General features: G+C 38.6%; 1 protein-coding gene across 1 annotated transcript; it reads right to left on the reverse strand.

Annotated features, from left to right (window-relative positions):
- Positions 1 to 320: 320 nt before the first annotated feature.
- On the reverse strand, positions 321 to 2891 carry LOC308401136 (histone H1-like). Its single transcript, XM_080889235.1, has one exon. The coding sequence runs from the start codon at positions 2356 to 2358 to the stop codon at positions 1888 to 1890; it is 471 nt and encodes a 156-aa protein (XP_080745361.1). The 5' UTR covers positions 2359 to 2891; the 3' UTR covers positions 321 to 1887.
- Between the last annotated feature and the right edge of the window lie 19557 nt (positions 2892 to 22448).

Raw genomic sequence — 22448 nt, forward strand, 5'->3', positions numbered from 1 at the left:
TGTTAAATCATCACGCAACCTCGAGTGTTGCTGTCATCTTTCTGCTTCTGTAAAGGGAAGCACACACAGACTCATCTGCACCCCTGCCAGGCGGGGGTCAACTTCACACAGTCGTGTTACATCAGTAAAGTCTTGTCAGCTTTTGTCAGCTTTTACCAGTCAGTCAGTTTGTTTTCCTTTCACTCACTCATTCATGCATTCATTCTTTCTTTCTTTGCTGATAGTGGAACCTATCGTCGCATTTAGTTTCCACTCTCAGCAAAATGACGTCATTTCAAAAAGAAAAAGAAGAACTTTAGTTTGGATTACATCGCTGAATCCTTTTGGACTGGGACTGTCATTTAATAATTGTCCCAAATAAGTGGCTTTCTCCAGAGTCCATTTAAATGTGGAGAACTCACTTGGCACAATTTTCTCGACGACGTGTAGCATTTTTAATTCCCGACGTGCAGATCTGCTTAAAGAAAAGAAAATAGACAAACAAAATCAGTGCCTGTTCAAAAGATAAAAATGAAAAATAACAGAGATTATCAAACAAAACTTTCAGTGCACTGTGAAAGTATCAAAATAAAAAGGCCTTGTTAAGTCATGACACAAACTCCTCATCTCAGGTAAATCATACCATTAGCATGGTTCATCATACCATCATACTAATCGGCAGGCTCGACTTCACAACAAAAGAAAAATCATCAGCTAGATTCACTCCAAATCAACCATCAGCTGCACAACACACAACATAATCCTAATGTCTTATTAGCTATGAGTTTAATTACCAGGTCTGTGCTCTTCACTCATTTAGGCCACAGATCTATTTTATTCAATTTTCCTTTTCCCTTCATCATAAAACATGTGACATGCTGTCATGCACTTCACAAAACAGTCTGTTCTGACGTATTCAGAGTTGTGTATCTAAATACAGGATTCACTCGCACATCAAAGCAGGAAACTCAGTGTTTTAGAGTCTCCACTCAACACACAACAACTCCAACACATCTCATTCACTCGTACTAGAATTCAGTCACCTTTCATTAATCTAAAACCGATCAACTAATTTGCATATCAACTATTAACCCACTAAGTTGACAGGACGACAGAAAAGCATGTTCAAAATAGTATCACAAAAGACAATTTCCCTCATACAGTAAATTACATGTGCTGCCTCAATCAAGCAGGAAGCTTCTCCCAATTTACCATTTTAACAACTAAATTTATTGTCTGATCACTGGTTGGTCAAACCAGGATCTTTTTTCTCACAAAAGTTAAACTGTTGTCCTGCAACCTGGAGAGTCAATTTTTTGCATTGGATAAATTCAGTATTTAATAACAAGTGTCTGCTAAATTGACACTATTTTAACACTGATGAAAGATAACAAGCTAATTTTCATTACATGTGTTTGTGTTATTAGGCAGGTCTAATGCATGTCTGTGGAGCTGCATCTCCAGCAGAGCATGTTCTTAAAGCTGCCTTTCCTACACACTTCTCTGCTATTATTTAATCATTTCTTAACTAATGTGCTATGAGTCTTCATGAGTCATTTTGTGTTTGGAATTGTTAGTAGGGTTAATGCATGTTCTGCTTGTGTGTGTGTGATTTTGTATATGTTTCTATTTTCGCAATGTTTCAGACTCCGTCTCAATTTTCCAACTTAAGCAGTCAGTTTTCTTTTCCCCAGGTTTGCTAACCCAAATTTTGATTTCCCACATTAAATAATTCCTATGTGTTCTCACCTAGTCTTCTCACTCTGTTGTCCTCTCCCACTTCAACAGTCCAACAGCCGGCAGTTCTCCTTCAGCTTTGTCCTGTGTCCCACTGTCTCTTCTTGCCATTTTACTCCACAGGTGGCAAATGTCAAACTCCAACTGTTCAGTTCTCCTCAAACGTTTTCTTCACATGCACAGTGAAGTCACAGCCACTCTCACTATTGTCCTCTGATGCGGTTGACTTCGTGCTAGTGGCTGAAGTGCTGCTGCTGCTGCCTTCCTGGGCGACTTCTTAGCAGCTGCTGCCGGTTTCTTGGCTTTGGCCGCGGCGGGCGTCTTAGCTTTGGTCTCAGTAACCCTGTTCATCTTGAAGGATCCGGAGGCCCCGGTGCCCTTGGTCTGCACCAGAGTGCCCTTCGCCACCAGACTCTTGATGGCGGTCTTGACACGGGCCTTGTTCTTGTCCACATCGTAACCTCCGGCAGCCAGAGCCTTCTTGAGAGCGGCCACGGCTTTCACAATCAGCTCGCCCACGCTGAGGCCGACCTTCTTGGGCTTGGAAGTCATCGTCTTCTTCTTCTTGGCCTGAACCTCGGCGCAGGGCGTGTTTATGATGGAGCCTTTCCCACCACAGCGCTGGCACGTTGAACGCATCATGAAGGGTCCATTTCTTTCATGTCGCTAGCCGCATGTGGCTTGCCCGAGTCACTCAGTCCTTTTTGAGCATTTCAACATGCTGCCGCCGCAGACCCTGGCCTCAGATCCAGCAAGTTTAGCGCGCTGATCTCCAAAAAAGTCCCGAAAGCCAGAAAGACGTCAAATAAGTGTCTCGTGCTAAGCGCTCGAACAAAAACTCCTCTTCACGCCGCCATCTTGCTCGCCCTTCCGTGGAATTCATTCAATCAGACAGGAAGATGGGTTTGCTTTCTTCTTCTGCTGCTTTTGCTTCTGCAGCCTCTGCTCCGATACTGCCGCTGCTGATCAGGTTTTTTCAGGGAAGAGTGAGAGTTTTGAGACAGATCGTGCTATAAATAAGTCAGCCAGAAACTTGGCTTGAACGTTTCCAATTGTTAAACTATAACTTTTCTTCCGACCGCTGCATGTGGAAAATTGATTCAGGTCTGCTTTTCACCTGAAAGTGACAACTAAGACATTTTCATTATTATCATCACTGCTTAATCAACACATATCTCTCTCTCTCTCTCTCGCTCTCTGTTTTTGTGAACAATCCTTTCTTAAAAGCAGAAAATGAAATTATAGTTGTTTTTTTGGTTGATCAACACAAAACCTTTTTCCTATGATTATTTTTTTCTACAATATAAATTCTCCCTCTTATTCACTCTTTTTTTTTTTTTTTTTACAATAGCTGGTGACCTGCAAAATCACCGCTGTCACTCACAATCAAAGGCAATTACTCTTGCACAGTGCACAAAAACACTGTGATGTCAGACACATTCACACTCACTTTGTCATCTGCATAAATAAATCATATGGCTGGAGATATGTGCCATGGTGATCCATAGGCATGATCACACGTTTATTTAATTATTTCCAACCCAACAAAACAAATAAACAAAAACATAATGCTGATGCTATGAACACTCCACACACAAGAGTCAAGATTCAGGAAAACTGCTCATGGAAACGCTGCACACTCCAGTTATCACAGTTAACATAGTGCTGTTTCCCTCTCTTAGAGTAGTTCTCAGACAGCTCTCGATCTGATAATGTGTAGCCTGCTCATCAGCTCAGAAGAAAAAAAAAAACTGCAACGCAACATCACACAGTAGTTGCTCTGCCCACAGTGGCAAAGTCTTACACTTTCATATTCAACTCAGCTTCTCCATCATGTACTTTTAGATGTTTCATACAGGGTTCAGCATATTAGTTGTTTTCACAGGTGTGCTCTACATCTCAACAATGGTTCATAATAAGACGACAGTCTTCCACACAGGTCAAGTGCCTCTATGCACTTCATTAGTTTAAATATTTATCTATATCACTTCACCTCACATGTCATCGTACTGAATTTAAGCAACCACAAGCGTAATGTAGATGACTTTTAACAACTATCCACCTCAATTACGTCTATGGTCTGGCACACAGGCTGAAGAGTTAACGTTTTGTGTCAGCAAGGGGTGGGGGGACAGCCACCCACCAGAGCATAGCTGCTGATGTGGGCTGGCCTTCTCCACACGCTCTTCAAGGCTGGTGTGTTTTCTGAAAACTTCTAACATTTTAATCTCTTCCATTTTTAAGCCTGCGATTAACCGCACGGCTCAGGTCCACGTGAAACCCGCGTGACCGCGCTCGCGTGAACCCGCGTAGCTGTGGAGCCGTCGCTCCCTCTCTTTTTTACATAAATACTTTGTGCTGCCAGGAGCAAAGTCCAGCACAAACGTCTGTCTCCCTCCGACTCACTCTTGGTTGCTTAGAAACCCATGATAACAACAACAGTCGGTGTCACAGACCACATGTTCTGCTCCGCACACACCCACACAACAACAACAACGACGACGACGACAACAAAAACAACACAAAATAGGCCTATCGTCCAGCACAGTCTGGACCCCGCGGAACTTCTCAACGCCCCACAAAGTGGCGGAGAACTCACCTCTAGCCACACAAAGTAGCGAGGAACCTCTTGCTCCACAAAGTAGCAAGGAACCCGGGTATCGCTCCACAAAGTAGCGAACTTCTCAACGCCTCACACAGTGGCGGAGACTGCACAACCACACGGTTATAGAGTCGGGCTCTTCTCAACGCCTCACACAGTGGCGGAGACTGCACAACCACACGGTTATAGAGTCGGGCTCTTCTCAACGCCTCACACAGTGGCGGAGACTGCACAACCACACGGTTATAGAGTCGGGCTCTTCTCAACGCCTCACACAGTGGCGGAGACTGCACAACGACACGGTTATAGAGTCGGCCTCTTTAAACTTACTTGGCATTGCTTAGAGTGTAATATCAGCCCGAATCCCGCCGACCGTCATTCATCGAGGAGAAAAGACAGACCGCGAATCCACAGGAACTTCCTGGCTGACGTCAGTCTTTCAGCGTGCCTCTCCTCCCCTCGGTGAATGCGATTCCAGGGCTCCGGCATCGAAGGACCAATTAATGATAGGTTTGTAGCTTGAACCCATCTGCTGGAACGTTGAAGACAATATAATTACACTGCAAGCAAGACGCAAGTAGGCAAACTTCTTCATGGTACTCGTGCACGGGAGAGAACCAGACAAACGCCGTTCCTTCGCTTGACCCCAGTAGCTCTCGTCCGTCCTCCCGTAACACTGTCCTTTTATTGAGGTTACATGAATATGCATAGGTTCATTAACATACGACGTCTACATACAAACAAAGAGTACCTTGCCTGTGTGTGTGTGTGTGTGTGTGTGTGTGTGTGTGTGTGTGTGTGTGTGTGTGTGTGTGTGTTTCTGATCAAAGGGTTAAACATCCTTGGTCAGGAAGAGGGTAGCCTCCCCCTCACCCTAGATGGTTCATCCTAGATAACACGGTGAGGAAGTCCTGCAGTTCATCTAAACAAAGAGCACTTAGACTAGAACAGATGTAGCTACGTTAATCCTACCATAAAACAATAAGACACGGTATGACCTCTCATGCTCCCAAAGTGCTGTCTAATACACACAAAGTTTGCAGACTATCAAGGATCAAAACCTCTACCAATCTACAACTAATTACAAAACTCTAAGCATATATAAGTAAATATTTCTAAGCATAAATGACAATCAACAATACAAATCTAACATTTGTCAACTCCATAATATGGATTTTTTTGTTAATTGTTTTCTTTTGAAGAACCATATATGATCTTCCAATAAAAATACGTAATTTTCTTAATAAATGTTTCATTTGCATGCTGCTAAATATGATTGTTTCTTATAGAGATTAAATATGTATGACTGTAACTCTAATAATAAAAAGCCAAAACAATCTTACTTTTAAACGTGGTATAATTAGTTTGAAAACATATGTGCATAAACAGTAGAACAGGGAAGCTGCTAATAGTCAAAATAGGTGAAACAACTTCATTTAAAATAGATATTTTTGTATTTCTTTTGTCTGATGGTGTTGACAAAAACCTTGCACTTCTCCAACAAAAACATAAATTATTAAAAAATGTTACACGTGGGAGATTGTACCAAAACATGGTGAGACAGCCAAAACTTTGTGTAACAATTATATGTAAATATGTTTTTGAAAAATAAAAAAATATATTTTAGAAAATTAAAACCTGTTTTGTCCATAATCTCAGGAATCACTGAGAACTGAGGTAAGATGGCAGCTATAATATCTAAATATAACATTTAAATAAGAAGAAAATTAAATAAGAAGATTTTTTTGTATTATCTATTCAACATTTTTTTAATATTCCATAATCACTGCTCATATACCTAGAAAACCAAAGCAATTTTTTCTTGTTAAGTGTTCAGTTTCATGTGACAGTTTGTGCTTCTGATTTTGGATAGGATAAGTTATATACCAGTCAGAAACATTTGCAGTTGTTACAATGAATACAAACCATTCACGGCTGGCTTATTCCAGTTATTGTTTTCTGCTTTAGATTTCCGATAACATATGCCTCAGTGTACATTTGGATTGTTAATCTTTGTTTGCATGAAGCAATATGGTACATCAGCAGCGCTTTTCAGTATGGTGGTTAGTCTCAAGTCTCTCTTGCTTTCTCTATTCTTGCATATACAGTGTTTGAATTAAGGGAACACTTGAGCAATTTCAACTTTGAGTGTTTTTTAATATTTAATTCATCATGTGATGTGTGGTACAAATATTCCCTACGCATTTTGTTTTGTTTTATTCAAAACACATTGGCCTAACAATACAGTTATACTGTACCCACTAAATGTTTCTAGAGTTTTGACTATTTGAATATTTCCCTTTTACCTTAAAGAAAACCCCTCTTGGCTGTATTTTTGTGTTATATTAATGTGTCTTGTGAAGGGCTTTTTTCCAAAAAAACTGCGTGTTGTGTTGTTCAGAGTGGCATACATAAACATACAGTCAAAACAATTTTTTGAGCATGCAATTTATTACAAACAATGTTTAAACTGAAACTGGCTTTTTTACAGCTGATTAAAAGTTTAAGACCACATGCCTTTAAAAGGCCAAATCTGTGCAAAAATGTGGATTCATTGTCATTTTCTGTCAGGTAGTCTCACTGTCATGACGTTCTGATGGCAAAAGCATAAAACAATTCCCTTTTTCAACGTGGTTGAGTTGTTGAACTGTATAAGCAGGGTCTGCCATCGCTGCTGAGGTGGGATGCAGTAAGACATTCATTTTGAATTTCCTGAGGTTTATGGAACAAAAAACTCAAGTGGAAGACCCAAAAAGATTGAACAGGTACAGGTTTTTTTGGGAGGTGTGGTCCTAAACTTTTGATCAGCCTGTTTCAGTTTAAGCATTGTTTTGCATGCTCAAAAAGTGTTTTGTCTCACTCCCATTTCTTCTTGTTGCATGTTGGAACCTTCAATCATATGATTGTTGGGTTTTTCTCTGTATCTATGAAGCGCCTTGAGGCGACATTTGTTGTAATTTGGCGCTATATAAATAAAATTGAATTGAATTGAATTGTTAAGATCCAACCATGCAAAACATGATTTTTTTTTTTTTTTTTTGCCATTTTTCAAGTGACTGGGATAAAAGATACAGATTGGGACTGTATCTATTATAGTGACTTGGCATGTTTTTGTGCTTGATTTTCTGTGTTTGCATGTATGTAGTAATTTGTTTGTGTATGGACACATACGAGCAAGAGACATTCCTGCTGAGAAGTAAGGAGTGATCCATCCATATTTAATGCATTTCTATTCATAATTCACAGGCCAAACCTCAGTAACTTACTACTGAAGGATGTGTAATAGGATAAGACATTTCTTTCGTCTTCCCTGTGACTCTCTCAGGCTTTCATACCAACTTTTTTTTTTCAGAACATCTTTTTTGTCTGTGATTCCCTTTGTTTTTTATTTCCTTTCACACATTGTCTGGGTTGAATGCCAGTCCACCATTGCTCTTTTAGGCAGCTTTCTAGTTTTTATTAGCAGTTTTCTTTGCTCAAGGTTTAAAAATTCAAGCACAATTCAGAAAGCTTGAGTTGGACAGAGTTCTCTGGATCCAAGACCTACTTATTTGGCAGTTTAATTTCAGGTTGATTTAGATACAACTGAAACAAGGGTGCATTAAAAAAGGATATAATATAAGGAAATAATTAAAGAATGAATCCTTTAATAATAAAAACAAGTAATATTAACAAGTAAATTATTTATGTAACAGTGCAACAAAAGACTTGGATTCAAAAATATCAAGTGTGGTGGATAAAAGGCAAGACGAAAGCTAATCAAATATTTCTAACCTGAAATGAACACAAAGTCACAATGAATTATTTATGTATTTATGAAATAGTAATACTATAGTGCAAGCTGAGTTAAACAGTTGTCCAGGATACACCGCTCTGAGAACTGACAGTTTACAAGCCACAGATCTGGTCTAGCAGTCTTGTTTGTCACTTTGTTTGAGACCATGATCAGTCAGAGCAGAGCAATGTGATATAGGATGTTGGATATGTGAGGCAAACAAGGCCCAAGACCTTATATTTTTGAAATCTGAATGTGATTTTTTTTAAAAAATTAGTTTGCAAACATGAAGAATAAAAAAGTAAAAAGTAAGTTGATTCAAAAAGTGACAGAATAGATATGTCACAATAATATGATGTCCTTAAATTAGGATTAGGATCAGTTCCCTTTGTGAAAGATGATAAAGTTTGGCTTAATTTGTATGGAAAGGATTTTGACGATCGAAACTTTGACGAAGACAATATTTTCAAGGATTAGAAAGGATAGGAAATAATAAAAAACAAGGTGTAACTGCAAACGTGACAAATAACAATCTCTAGTTTAACATAAAGAGGACATTAAACACAGATCAAATTTCAAAACTTAATAAGAACAATGTCATAACATAGCAAGATTATTTCATTATTATTATTATTATACATGGTTATAATTGCTAAAAAACAAAAACATGCAAAAATATGTGTGTGCCAACTTGGTCAAAAAGACAATTGCAGTTCACTTTTTAAGTTTACCATTTTTCACAATCCAGTATATATATTGATTAAAGTATCAAGTGAGTTTTAAAACTGATAAAACATAATATAAATGTATCATCTTTTTCAGTGCAGTAATTAACCAGTTAAAGTGTCAATTATGTAGTCAATCTTTTAAAGTCACCCCGACCATATCACCATATCACTATTAATTTCAGTCTTAAGCTTTTACTTATATAGCATATAAGCTATTAAGAACCTCTATCATCTATTGTCCCCTCTCACAAATACAGTATCTCTTCTCCTGCCCTTCTCCTGTGCTCTTCAACCAATTTCCCCATGGGATTTGGTTAGTAATTATAGTGGCTATAGGTTCTATTCAAATGTAATTCAGCCTTACGATGCTTTCAGAGTGATCAGTAGACTGCACATGACCACTCTAGGTTCACAATTCAGCTCATGTTGCAAATGTGCTTTTACACATGTTTGTTTATCTGCCCCAAAGTTTCTGTATCTTGTAAAGTACACGTTCCTCACATTTATACAATTATTCTTTTTTTATGTCTCTATTTTTTCTAGATCTCTGTACTACTTGATGAAATGCCCAATTTCTTGCTTCCCTACATTTAAAAAACCCATTTGACTTCTGGATACATATCTCTCAGCCCCTCTTGTTTCTTAACTATCTTTATGATGTGGGGCCTGCTGCATAATAGTGTGTTTGAACTCAGAACTGAAATTAAGTGCAATCACAAAAGCAGAAAATCTCTATCACTCACATTTAAAAACTACTATGTGTGTAATTCTTCTGAAACGTCACTCACATCTTGCATAGAAAACTGCCTTTTGCATCTTAGCTTTTTGGACATTTCAATAAAAAAATGTAATGTCCAATAAATCAAAATAAAATAACAAAATATTAAACTACAACATAGTGGTGAAGTTAAGAAAAAGAAACATATTTTGATCTGAGAAGAAGAAAAAAAATCTATCAAATGTATACTCAGAGCAAAAGACCATAACTGTCATGGTCCCTGAGTTCTCCTGTGCTGGACCACCACTCGCTCTCTCTCATTGCTCTTTCCCTCCCTCTCCTCTGTCCGTGTTAATGTATTTTGTGTATTTGAGGGGTGGGACTTGTCCTGGGCTCCTGCCGTTTGACTCAGGGCACTTGGAGATAACAAACTCACCTGTTTGCGATCATCTCTTCTCCTGCCAGTACTTGTTGTAGAATTGTAGAATGGCTTCAGTCTTCATTGGACAGTAGAACAGAAAACAGTTAGTGAAGCTGGTTTCCACTGTGCATAAACCCTTGAGATTCAATGAAAAAAGAAGTTGTGGAGCTCCCTGGCTATTTGGAACCTGGACTCCACTAACCACAAACCTTTTGCCTTAGCAACACCTGTGAACTTTACTGTTGTAAATTAACTTGTTAACCTTTTCTTCGGAGTCTTGCGTTTGACTCCAACCAATTTTTGTGGTCATGACAATAAGAAAGGTGAAAATAAGTAGTTCGATTATAAACAACCAAAACGTTGCAAGTTAAAGCAGAAGGAAATCCAACGATTATGTGAGACATCAGCCATTTATAACATCTACATTTAGCTACCAAATAGGTTCCAAAATTAGTATTTAAATAACTAAAAGTTTGTGAATGGAAAATTACACAATTGCCATGATAATGCTTGACATTTACATTTCTGCTTACTGTTTGTGATTTCAACACAGCCCTGAAAGCATTTCTACTTCATCCACCGCACTCTACTGCTAAATGTAAGTTTAGAGCAAAATAGTTTTGTTTCAAATTGTTAACTATTAAAATCTAAAGCAGAATGATTATTTATGAAAAATCAAGGTGGGGTAATTGCAAACTTAAAACAATCTAATATTATATAACAATAACAAGCCCTATTTGACACCTGTTAGAATTCATATTACGGCAGGAACCAATCAACTAAGTAAAGAAATACATCAGTTCATCATTACTTTAAGAATGGAAGGTCAGTGAGTCCGGAAAATTGCTAAAACTTTGAATGTGTCCCCAAGTAAAGTCACAAAAATGATCAAGTGCTACAACGAAACTGGCTCACATGAGGACCGTCCCAGGAAAGGAGGACCAAGAGTCACCTCTGCTACTGAGGATAAATTCATCTAAGTCACCAGCCTCAGACATTCCAAGTTAACGGCACCTCAGATTAGAGCCACACAGAGTTCCAGTAGCAGACACATCTCTACATGAACTGTTCAGAGCAGACTGTGTGAATCGGACCTTAATGCTGCTAAGAAACGACTACTAAGGAAAAGCAATGAGCAGAAGAGATTTGTTAGGGCCAAGAAACACAAGGAATGGACATTAGATGAGTGGAAATCTGTGCATTGGTCTGATTTGTCCATCTTTGGTTTCACCCGCCATGTTTTTCTGCAACGGAGAAAACGCAGAGAATGAATGGTCTCTACATGCATGGTTTCTATCATGAAGTATGGAGGTGGTGTGATGGTGCTTTGCTGGTGACACTGTTGGGGATTTACTCAAAATTGAAGGCACACTGAAACAGCATTGCTACAAAAGCATCCTAGAGTGACATGCCATCCCATCCGGTTTGTTTTTAGTTGTACTATCATTTATTTTTCAACATGACAATGGCCCCAAGCACACCTTCAGGCTCTGTAAGGGCTATTTGACCAAGAAGGAGAGTGAGGGAGTGCTGTGCCAGATGGCCTGGCCTCCAAGAGTGTGCAAAAGCAGTAATCAAAGCAAGGCGTGGCTATTTGGAATAATGTAAAATATAAAACACATTTTGAGTTATTTCACACTTTTTTGTTTACTACATAACTCCATATGTGTTCATTCATAGTTTTGATGCCTTCAGTGAGAATCAACAATGTAAATAGTCATAAAAAAAAACATTAAATGAGAAGGTGTTTCCAAACTTTTGACTGGCACTCAACTAGATATTTAACACCAGGAAGATGACAGTTCATAATCTGTGTATATTAGATCTAAATCATTTGGAAATGTGTGTCCCTCTGTGGTTTGGCTAAGATTGGCTATAAAGGTTAAAATAATGGGGTTACCCTGTCTTCTGGACCCAGGTGGATGAAGAATCCAATATGGGCACAAATGGAAAACAGTTGCTGTTGTCTGACTTAATGCCTCTACCATTATATAATGTTACACAAAACCCTACTGTAACTCAGTCTCTCAATATAGGATGTTATTAGCAAAAATTATTAGACAAAGAGAACCATAGTAAATACAAATAAATTTTTTAAACTATGATTCCATTTATTAAGGGGGGAAACCTATCCAAACCAACCTGGCATTTTGGTTTGGATAGGTTCAATTCCACCATCAGGCCGGGGTCTTTCTGTGTGGAGTTTGTATGTTCTCCCTGTGTTTGCGTGGGTTCCCACCAGGTACTCTGGCTTCCTCCCACAGTCCAAAGACATGCAGTTTGTGGGGATGGGTTAATTGATTAATCCAAATTGCCCATAGGTGTGAATGTGAGCGTGAATGGTTTTCTGTCTCTGTGTGTTAGCCCTGCGACAGACTGGCGACCTCTAGGGTGTACCCCGCCTCTCGCCTTATAACAGTTGGGATAGACTCCAGTGCCCCCTGCGACCCTGAGAAGGATAAGTGGAAGCGAATGGATGGATAGACTTTGCCTAGGCTACTCCAAAACCTCATTAACATTTAATTTTTATTTCAACTTTTTGAGCCATCCAGAGGTGGACTTGCTCTCAGATTATTTTCCTGCTGCATAACCCAAGTGTGCTTGAGCTTCAGGGGATGCACTGATGGCAGGACATTCTCCTTCTGCACTATTCATGGTTCCATCAACTATGGCAAGTAGTCCAGGACTTAGTGACAAATGTTTTACTCTTAAGCAGTCTATGGCGGAGTACTCTTCCAGCATGAATGGGTCATCTTTAACATCTTTATTAGTATGTTTCTTTGTAATGTTGCAATGCAAATAATATCAATGATGTTTTTTTGTTCATTTTTTTTAGAAGGATGAAAGAATGGCCTTTACTGATAGAATTAGTATGAGATCAGAGAAGTAAATGGTAAATGGTAAATGGCCTGTATTTATATAGCGCTTTACTAGTCCCTAAGGACCTCAAAGCGCTTTACATATCCAGTCATCCACCCATTCACACACACATTCACACACTGGTGATGGCAAGCTACATTGTAGCCACAGCCACCCTGGGGCGCACTGACAGAGGCGTTACAAAGTCGTTAATTAATTACTGAAACTTCAAAAGCTACTTTGTTCAGGAAAACTGCCCATAGAGCGGGTGCATAGACACATATACTGACATCACGCGGACTGTCAAAGTACGTTGTGTTTGCAGTGTTTCAGACATTTAAGAAACACCTCTTGCATGCATTCTACATATTTAAGCAAGGACCCATAAACATGTAGGTAAACACACTGACAAAAAATGTGTATACTAGTGATGTATGTGCAGTATACAACCCCCCCCCCCCCCCCCCCCACACACACACACACACACACATTTGGCTCAGAACACTCCCGCCTCTGATACCTGAAACAACTCTGTGTTGGAGTGTCAACTATACAAACTCTAATATACAGAGTCTTGCACGTCAGCAAATGTACACTGATTGGTCCCACTGCAGAGCCACTGAGAGGTAAAAAGTAAAAAAAAAAAAGAGAAGCAAAATACAGGAAGGAGAGATGGGAAAGACACCCCCGAGAATATATTTAATGGTACATTTGTTATCACTTCATTTCTTTCCACTGTACTTCATGACATGGTTGTGTTGCTTACAGCACTTGTTTTATTAGCATAGTTAGCCCTCTAACAAGCTTTTCAGCCTTCCTTCTACCAAGTAAAACACAAAACTCGGCCTTTATAAGTTACATATAAATCGCTATTACCTTCAAAGTTGTCTTTGACAATATCAGCAATATCAGAGTGACCAAGTCTAAGCAATTTGCTAGTCATCAAGGAACTACAGCTTAAACTTTGTTTTATTTCACACACATTTCATGCTTGACTTGTTGCCCTCTGCATGAGCTGACTAGTCTTCTAGTCAAACCAACTCTCTGCATGTCCTTACGCACTGCATCCACAAACCTTTGCTGTGGCCTTCCTCTTTTCCTCTTACCTAGCAGCTCCATATTCATCATTGATCACCCATTATATCCACTGTCCTTCCTCTGCAAACACTGAAACTAACTTGGATGTGCCTCTCTAACATTCTCTCCAAACTGCTCAAATTTGAATCCTGTCCCTCCTGGTCGCTCCCATCTAAATCCTATCATCTTCAACATCCTCAACATCTTGTAAACCTAGATGGCAATTAGTCCCATACAGTATACAAACCATATTTTTATCCCCAACCACATGATGCAGTCACAAGACAATAGGCAATTCAGTTCAGTTAAAGTCAATTTTATTTATATAGCCAGCATTTAGAAGTTAGCAAGCGTTTGCTTGTTATGTCGGAGTTGAAGCTTATACTGTTCCTTAACCACACAAGACCTCTACAAAGGTGTAAGGGATGACATGGAGAAATTAAAGCGCAAATTATCCCACCGTGTGGGCACTATATAATCATGGTAAAAAGAAAGTACACCCTTTTTCCAGTCCAAAATTTTATATATCATAATATAATAAAAATAATATAATATGATCAATAGTAGCTCTTAAAAATTAGGTGTAGCAAGGTGTTGCTAATCAAATGCAATTGTTTAATTGATAATCACCAAGTGTGACCACCACTATAAAAGCAAATGTTTGGTGAATTTGGTGCTCTGGAGCATTCAGATAGGTGTTAATGCAATATCAAGGAGAAAAGACATCAGCAATGATCTTAAAAAAGTGGTATTGCTGACTGCCAGTCTGGGGCATTTCACAAAGGCAATTGTCAAATAACATGAAGTCTGTCGTTCTGAGAAAAATCATTCACAAGTTGAAAACATTCAAGAGTTACTGATCTTCCCTGTACTGGATGCCCTAGCTACTACCTACCTCTCTAGAGTCAAATGTGAGGATTTTGTAATATGACATGTGTTGTTGTTCATCTCACATTTACCTAATCTTATGAGCTGATAAGAACTAGGTAAAATGACCAAAATCCTGTAGATTTTGTATGTTTTAGATTTTTCCATTTTGCTGATAGAAAAATACTGCCAACTAATTACTAGCAATAACAGGTGATGTAATTATTGTGATGTAATTACTGTGTTGTGCACACTTGGGGTAAAGTGCATGTTACTGATATACCATCTGCACACACTTGTTGCATAACATTAGCACCTACATATACATGTCCAAATATCATGTGTAGTAAAGCAATAGGTTTAAGAAGTATCTGGCATCAGAAAATCCCCCAAAATCCACTGTGAAACTTATCCGCTCCTAGCACAGTTGACCTCTAACAAGGATAGACACACTTGTGAGCTTGCAAAGGTCACAAATCTCTAACATCGACACGGATTTTAATAGTGCATTCACTCTTTAGCAAAAAACTCTACTCAGGGTGTTTTGGCAAAAATGTCCTCATGATCTCCCTAGATAGAGCAAGGTAGAATTTACTTATACAAGAACGATATTATGAATGCAATATTGTAATGAAGGTGACTTTGGCTTCAGACTGTTAATGTATAAGCATCTTGTGCCCCCATCCTGCCCCTTCTGTCTTATCCCATTTCTCTTACTCCCTCGCTTTCTCTGTCGTGTCTTTATTTCCTCAATCCTTTTATTGCCATCATTATCCAGAGTAATCTCTGCCCACCTGCCTATTGATTGCCTGTGAATCCTTTGTAGCCAGCTGGGTTTTCAAGGGTACATCCAGGTGAACAAAATATACCAATGTCTCCTGGGTACTCGGATTAAACTGACATTTTGACTAACTCCCACTTACACGTATTGCATTCTCATGGTAAGCTCATTGAAGGCCCTTTCATAATTTGTGGGTGCAAATGTTGCCCGAGTTACCACTGTAACTTTGTTTAGTGGGGTTTAATTTATTTTAAAAAACCCAAACTAATAACAAATATATAAATAGCCGAAACTTATAACCATAGTATGCAGAATATAAACAATGATGCTTACGCCACTTAAACATCTGTGGTTCACAAATGTCAAATGTCTTAAGTTTATTGAAGCTTACCTTCCAAATTTTGCCAATTTAAGATTCTTAAAATATACTTTTACTTACTATTTTTTGTAATTCTGCTTCTTTAAACCATTTTTTATTGAATTTTGTATGAAATTACATAAACATAAAAGTTAACTAGACCAGTTCTGCAGAGCAGGACATCTTATTAGTGGAGCAGAGGATACCATAAAAGAGGGACTACATGAAAAAGAGTGAATCATAAAATTTCAGAAAATACACTGACAAAATCATTGACATTATGATTTTATGACCAAACTTCCTTGCAATCTCTTAGAACAGATGGCAATATGCAAAAATGACTACTGAAGTCACCGATCTTCAAAAATCAGATTTCCAAACCCGAACATACTTTTATGCAATTTTCCTTCCGGTGTAACTTATATAGTGAAACGCAGTTCTATTGAAGTAAAAGACTTCATCTTATGAGAACTCTGACATTGACAAAACCATAATAACACCAAGCAGAATCTTCCTGTCTCCCTGTCTCACTGTAAAAAGTAATTTGAAATGCTCAGCTTGATGTTCCTTCAGGCCAGTGATACTGGCAGAGAGATCCACTCCACACAGACTTGTCATTGCCTATTAATGACTCTTCACACTAAGTGGCTGCTCGAACACTGTCTGTTTCCCTGTTTTCGTTGACTCCTATTTGTTTCATGGCACCTTATCTGCACCTCTTATGTCAAAACACACTCATGGAACATGACAAGCATCATATCATTTAACCTGCAGGACAAACCAAATTCCATTAACAGCACTATACTAAAGTGTTGATGAGGCATGATGGTGAGAAGCAGTATCCTTATTCTACACTGTCATCTCCTCATCTCCTTCACAAATATCACACTGTAGCTTTCTTTAAAATTTTGTGTGGTTTTCCATTCCTTAAATTTACCTTAGATGATAATGGCCATTTATTATTTATCAGTGAATAAATAAATGACGGGAAGAATTTTTGGAAGAATTTTCCATTCGACTATCACTCTCACTTTGATTTTCAGTTTAGATTTAATAGTGATGAACTCAAGGTTATTAGGCATAAATGGCTGATAAACACTTGGCATTTAGAATAGTGATGCTATTATCTATTCCAGCTCTGCAAGACTCCAAATTAAGCAGCATATTTTGGCACTAGCACAGTAAAATTCAGTCTGTCCAGTTTACATGAACATGCACAGGAGGTATTCCAGTGTCTCCAAGAAGCATTACACTAATTTAGATTCAATTGCTGGCTAATTACTTTAACGTTAACCATAACCAGGTTACTACTTGACTAACCCTAATCAAGATTTAGGCCCACACAGCATAATAATAATTTACCTTGACAAAAAGGAAAATAAAATAAAATAAAAAAATTATATATATATACATATGCATACACATATTTCATGTGTATTGGATATTGAAACTGGTTTTAATCAGGTTAGTACAGTTGTTGTTGGGTTAGTTACACTGCAGCATGTGACAGTTAAAAGGTTTAGCTATTTTACTTTAGCTATTAGCAGTAGCGCATTGTCAAAGTAGCCATTCGTTTTACTTGAATCTCTCCTCTTGTAATTATACTCCTTGATCTATTTTCTTACCAGGTTAATTTCATTGTCCTCTGTCTCTTACTCACTTCTCCACAGCTGGTGCTAGCAGCAGCTGTCTCCTGTGACTGTGAGGCCTGGTTACTAGTTGTTGCTGGTACAGCTGTTCATAGTTTTCTCTTGGCTTTTCAGCTCCACCTTCTCTCCACTTCTTCCACATTAAGCTTTTTCTATGAGCTGCATGAGCACACAGCAAAGGTAGGGGAGGGGCCGGTCGCATTAAGAGATTTGATTGGACAATCCAGTCTCAGTAATGAGAATTATCGAATGGGCTGCTGTCAGTGCTTGTACAGTCAGTGCACAGCAGCCTTTCAGGCCGGCCCATCAGCCCAAAAGTGAGTCAGCCCACCGGGAAAATGCCCGGGATGCCAGATTACCTGTCCAATCAAGCCCTGCCAGCCACTGACAGACAGACTGCTCATACACAAGTGAACCTGAATTCTACCGTAAGAAATGTTAATGTTGTGTATGAGTACGCATACTCACAAACAAATAAATGGTATTTTAGCTCAGCTGTTAAAAGATTAATTCTGATTTAACCAGAAATACATTCAGTGTTACCCTCAGTATTCGATTTAAATCTTCATTTGGTTTAGGCTGAACTTGTAAATATTAAGTATCACGTGTGTGTGTGTGTGTGTGTGTGTGTGTGTGTGTGTGTGTGTGTGTGTGTGTGTGTGTGTGTGTGTGTGTGAGAGAGAGAGAGAGAGAGAGAGGGGGAGAGAGAAAGGTTTTTACCTGCCCTGAACACCGGCTACTTGATAAATGGGCAGAGAGTGGCTGATGTGGGCCCATCAATCATCCAGACCTTGGTCTATGGCAGGCAAATAAAATAAAACGTCCCAGGTGCATAGGCAGGAGAAATATGGAATGGACCGAAGTGACAATGACAGAGGCCTCCAGGCATGAGAGATGGGGTTCACCTAAACACTATGGTGCATGCAAACACAAGCAAAGACAAACGTATGTACATGTACACACATTTATATTCCTACCTGAAGTGTTTTCCACTCATGCACGCAGTATTGACTGGCATTTCCCTACTAACTCTGTAATCTGCAAGTGCATTTCAGATGGAAACTTCCATCTCTTAATGTGTGCCTATGTACTGTTGTGTTTCGGGCTTCTTCTTTCGAGTGTTGTTAGATCCTGTTGGACAGTCATCATTTTAGAGAGTTTCATGATTCTGTCTTAACAATTGTGTTATATCTATTCTAGAATAGATATAACGGAACAACCTATGAAGTTCTGTTAAATTTTTCAGATTAAATAGCATGAAATACTCCACCCAAAAGAAGATATTAGTCTAATACCACATTACTCATCATATATCGCCCCAATTTATTTAGTTTGACCATTTTCATGCATTCAGATCCTAGAATTCAGCGGGTCTTATTCTTTGTAGGCCTGGTTTCAATACATTTTGTTAACTGAAGCAGTCCTGAAGAATGTCCTGTTTGACTTGAAGCAGAAGGAGATGGATTGTTATGGAGCATTCATCCATCCATATGACTCCCAGGTGTCATAGGGCAAAAGGGAGGGAACACATTGGATAGGTTTCCAGTCTATCATATGGTCGCATGGTCAGGGTATATAAACCTGTCAGGCAAAACAACGTCACATAAAAATGCATTATTACTATTTAAGTGGTATTTTGCATATTTTGAAAAAAACAGTCCTTATTTATCTTACATTGGGCATTAATGCAGCCCCACCATTCATACTCTAACTGACACAAATAATTTTACATCCATTCCTCTTACACCTAATGTACCTGTGATTTGAGTTGCATTTTGACTTGTGGGCTACTTTTCTTTTAACGTTTACTTTCTTTTAACTACTGAATATCATGTGGATGTGAGACACTTTATCAAAACAAGACACCCTATATGTTGTTACATGAGTCACGTGGGTCACAACTCCTCTGAAAAAAAAAAACAAAACCCCAAAAGACATGGTGCAAATACAAGACATTCTAACTAAAACATATTAGTTTCAAGATTGTCCAGGCCATCATGAACCAGAAACAAACATGGATAGATCAAGGACCTGCATGCAGTGGGCTGCCCTCAATGATCTATAAATCTTTTAGACAGTTGTGTGTGTGTGTGTGTGTGTGTGCGTGTGTGTGTGTGTGTGTGTGTGTGTGTGTGTGTGTGTGTGTGTGTGCATTCAGTGTGCTTTGATCAAATGTGAATTTGCAGGTGTCATGACCTTGCCTCCTCTTCCATTAAGGACATTTATTTGTGATGACTTGCTGTCGTTTCCAAGACATGATTTAGAAGTGTGGAGTTTATTACCTTAATTTCACTGCACACAAGCATGCACTTACAGAGACTAAGAAAATTCAGTGCTACATGTTTGCAGGAAGGCCTTGTTATATCTACAAAATAACAAGAAATATCTATTTTTTTCTACTGTACATCTTGTTCTAGACAGTTTCATTCTCTTCACAGCTTAAATTTAAAAATAATGTATTGTAGCTAGAATAAAATTCTACACTGTAAAGAGAAGGCTCGGAAAAATCTCTCCTTTATTTATTATTTATTTATTATTTTAATGTGGGCAAAGATCTAATGGTTATATATAAAAAAAAAACTACGACGTGCAGCTTGGTGCAGTTAAAAAAAGAGTAAAATAATGCTTGCTTTTTCTGTAATAGGCACTATTTTTTATACCTTCACATAATCATAAACACAACACACACAACAGCTGGACCCCACACTCAAATAAAACCCACGTAATGTAATGATATAGTTTTATTGACACCAAAAACAATATTGATTCTGTGTATAGATGACATACTTCATCAGGTCCCTCATTTATTTCAGCCTCAACACAACATATCTCTTATCTCTGTGACAGAACAGAGACTGAGACACAGTGTGCAAAACTGGCCTGAGTTTGATGCCATTGCTTTGCAAGTACATTTCAAACGCCCAAAACACCACTTCATCTTATGAGCTATAAATAACAAAAATAACAAAAATAATGTAATTTTTTAGGTTATGAATGACCTTTTGGTGTTTTTTGGCCACTTTTTTTAAACTTATGATGAGGTGAAGAACTATCTTGTAATGTCAACTTCATGGCCCTATATTTGACAGTGTAATTTAGAAATTAAAACACTCTTGTTTCCTTCTGTATGGGAATTATGTAGTCATTTTTAGGACCCACTGTTAGCAAGACCTCTGCCCTTTTTATCTGCCTTGAAGAGAGCCTTTTTTTGTGAGCTTTTGTCATCTGTCTGCAAATGCCTCTCTCACTACAGCTTTGTGAAAAGACACTTGTTGTCAAGTGAATTATTTATGAACTGGGCTGTGCTGTAGTCTTTGGGGAGAACAGTAAAACATGCATCCACATCCTCATTCACAGGCTTTGACCCAGATTATGATAATACCTCAGCCCTGCAAACTCAAGAAAATAAATCCACTATAACCACCTACAAAACAAATATCATGACTTCACAATACAGTGAGGAGGCGTATGTTTTACTATGTGTGTCTGTGTCCTCGCAAACAATACGCTCCATCTCTTTTTTTTTTGTCTGAAAGACCAAGTGTCTTTTGCACACACACACACATTTCCACAGGCATACATAGGGTGGGGCATACTTGTGAGCATCCATCCAGTATCTTATCCCAATCTTATTGGTCTTAGTGCAGGGGCATTGTGGTCAGCAGAATAGAAAACTGCTTATTCAATACTTTGTTGAGGTTTTTTTTGTTTGCTGCAGATTTGAGTGACAGGTGGGTTAGCAAAGAACCCCATGGGTCACAGACCCAGAAAGAGTGAAATGATATTGCTTCTGTAGTGAGTTTGTGTGTGTGCTAGACTTCTTGAAGAAAAAAAGATGGCATCTATCTATCTATCTATCTATCTATCTATCTATCTATCTATCTATCTATCTATCTATCTATCTATCTATCTATCTATCTATCTATCTATTGCTGGAGTCACTAGGTTACAGCCTCTAATATTCTATTACCAGTGGAACCATACTGGACTTAATCTAGAACATATCCGTCGAAATTGTTTCTTCACCCTCGGTTAGGTCTTCTTGTGCTCCATTTTTGTGATGTTACTGTTAGCTGGAATTGCCGCATCTATCACAGTTGCCTTGTTCTGATCCTTGTCAGCCCCCGCTATGTCTGGTGGGATAGCCAACAACTGCTTGTCATTGTAGAACTTGAAGTCCCACAGGATCTTAGGTCTGATGTTCTCAACCATAGCGTATATTCCATCTGGACTGGGAAATTTCTAATCCATAAACAGCACAGATGTTTCTATACACTATGCCAGCCACTTTGTTATGGTTCTCAGTGTATGCTATCCCAGCTTGTAACTTACATTCTACTGCTATGTGCTGGGCTGTCCCCAGGGCACCTTTGGACAGCCTGCAACTTGGGTCCCGTCAGCTGTAGTAGACTCCTGCCTCTGTGGATCTAGTGTTTAGGGCCTATTCTTGTGCTTCCATAATCAGAGTCTCTGTGCTGTCCTTCTAGCCTGGCATTTCTTGCCACTTGTAGGATTTAATTATGCTAGCCACTTTCTCTATCTGCCAATGAGAGAACCGTAAAGGGCATTGATCTTCAGTGATATTTCTTCTTCCTCACTACTGTCCATTGCGTATACATTCTACAGTGTATGTCTAATCAGTACCAGTTACTGAAAGAGAATAATTGGAGGTGATAAGTTTGAGTTCATTATTTGAATGTGCAAGAATTCTAAATTGCAATTAATTCTGAGTAGGTTTTTCTTTTGTGATTTGCACTTGACTTTTTCCCCTGTTAACGTTTGATTCTCCAACAGGGGTAACAGAGCAAGAAACATTGAAAAAAAAGAAATTGCCAAAAGTTAAAATTTGTTCTTGTATAAAGTACAGACAAGGCAACAGTGAGACACAATGTAAGGA

Source organism: Rhamphochromis sp. 'chilingali' (assembly GCF_963969265.1).
Source record: "Rhamphochromis sp. 'chilingali' genome assembly, chromosome: 8".
In the NCBI taxonomy this organism is placed as follows: Eukaryota; Metazoa; Chordata; class Actinopteri; order Cichliformes; family Cichlidae; genus Rhamphochromis; species Rhamphochromis sp. 'chilingali'.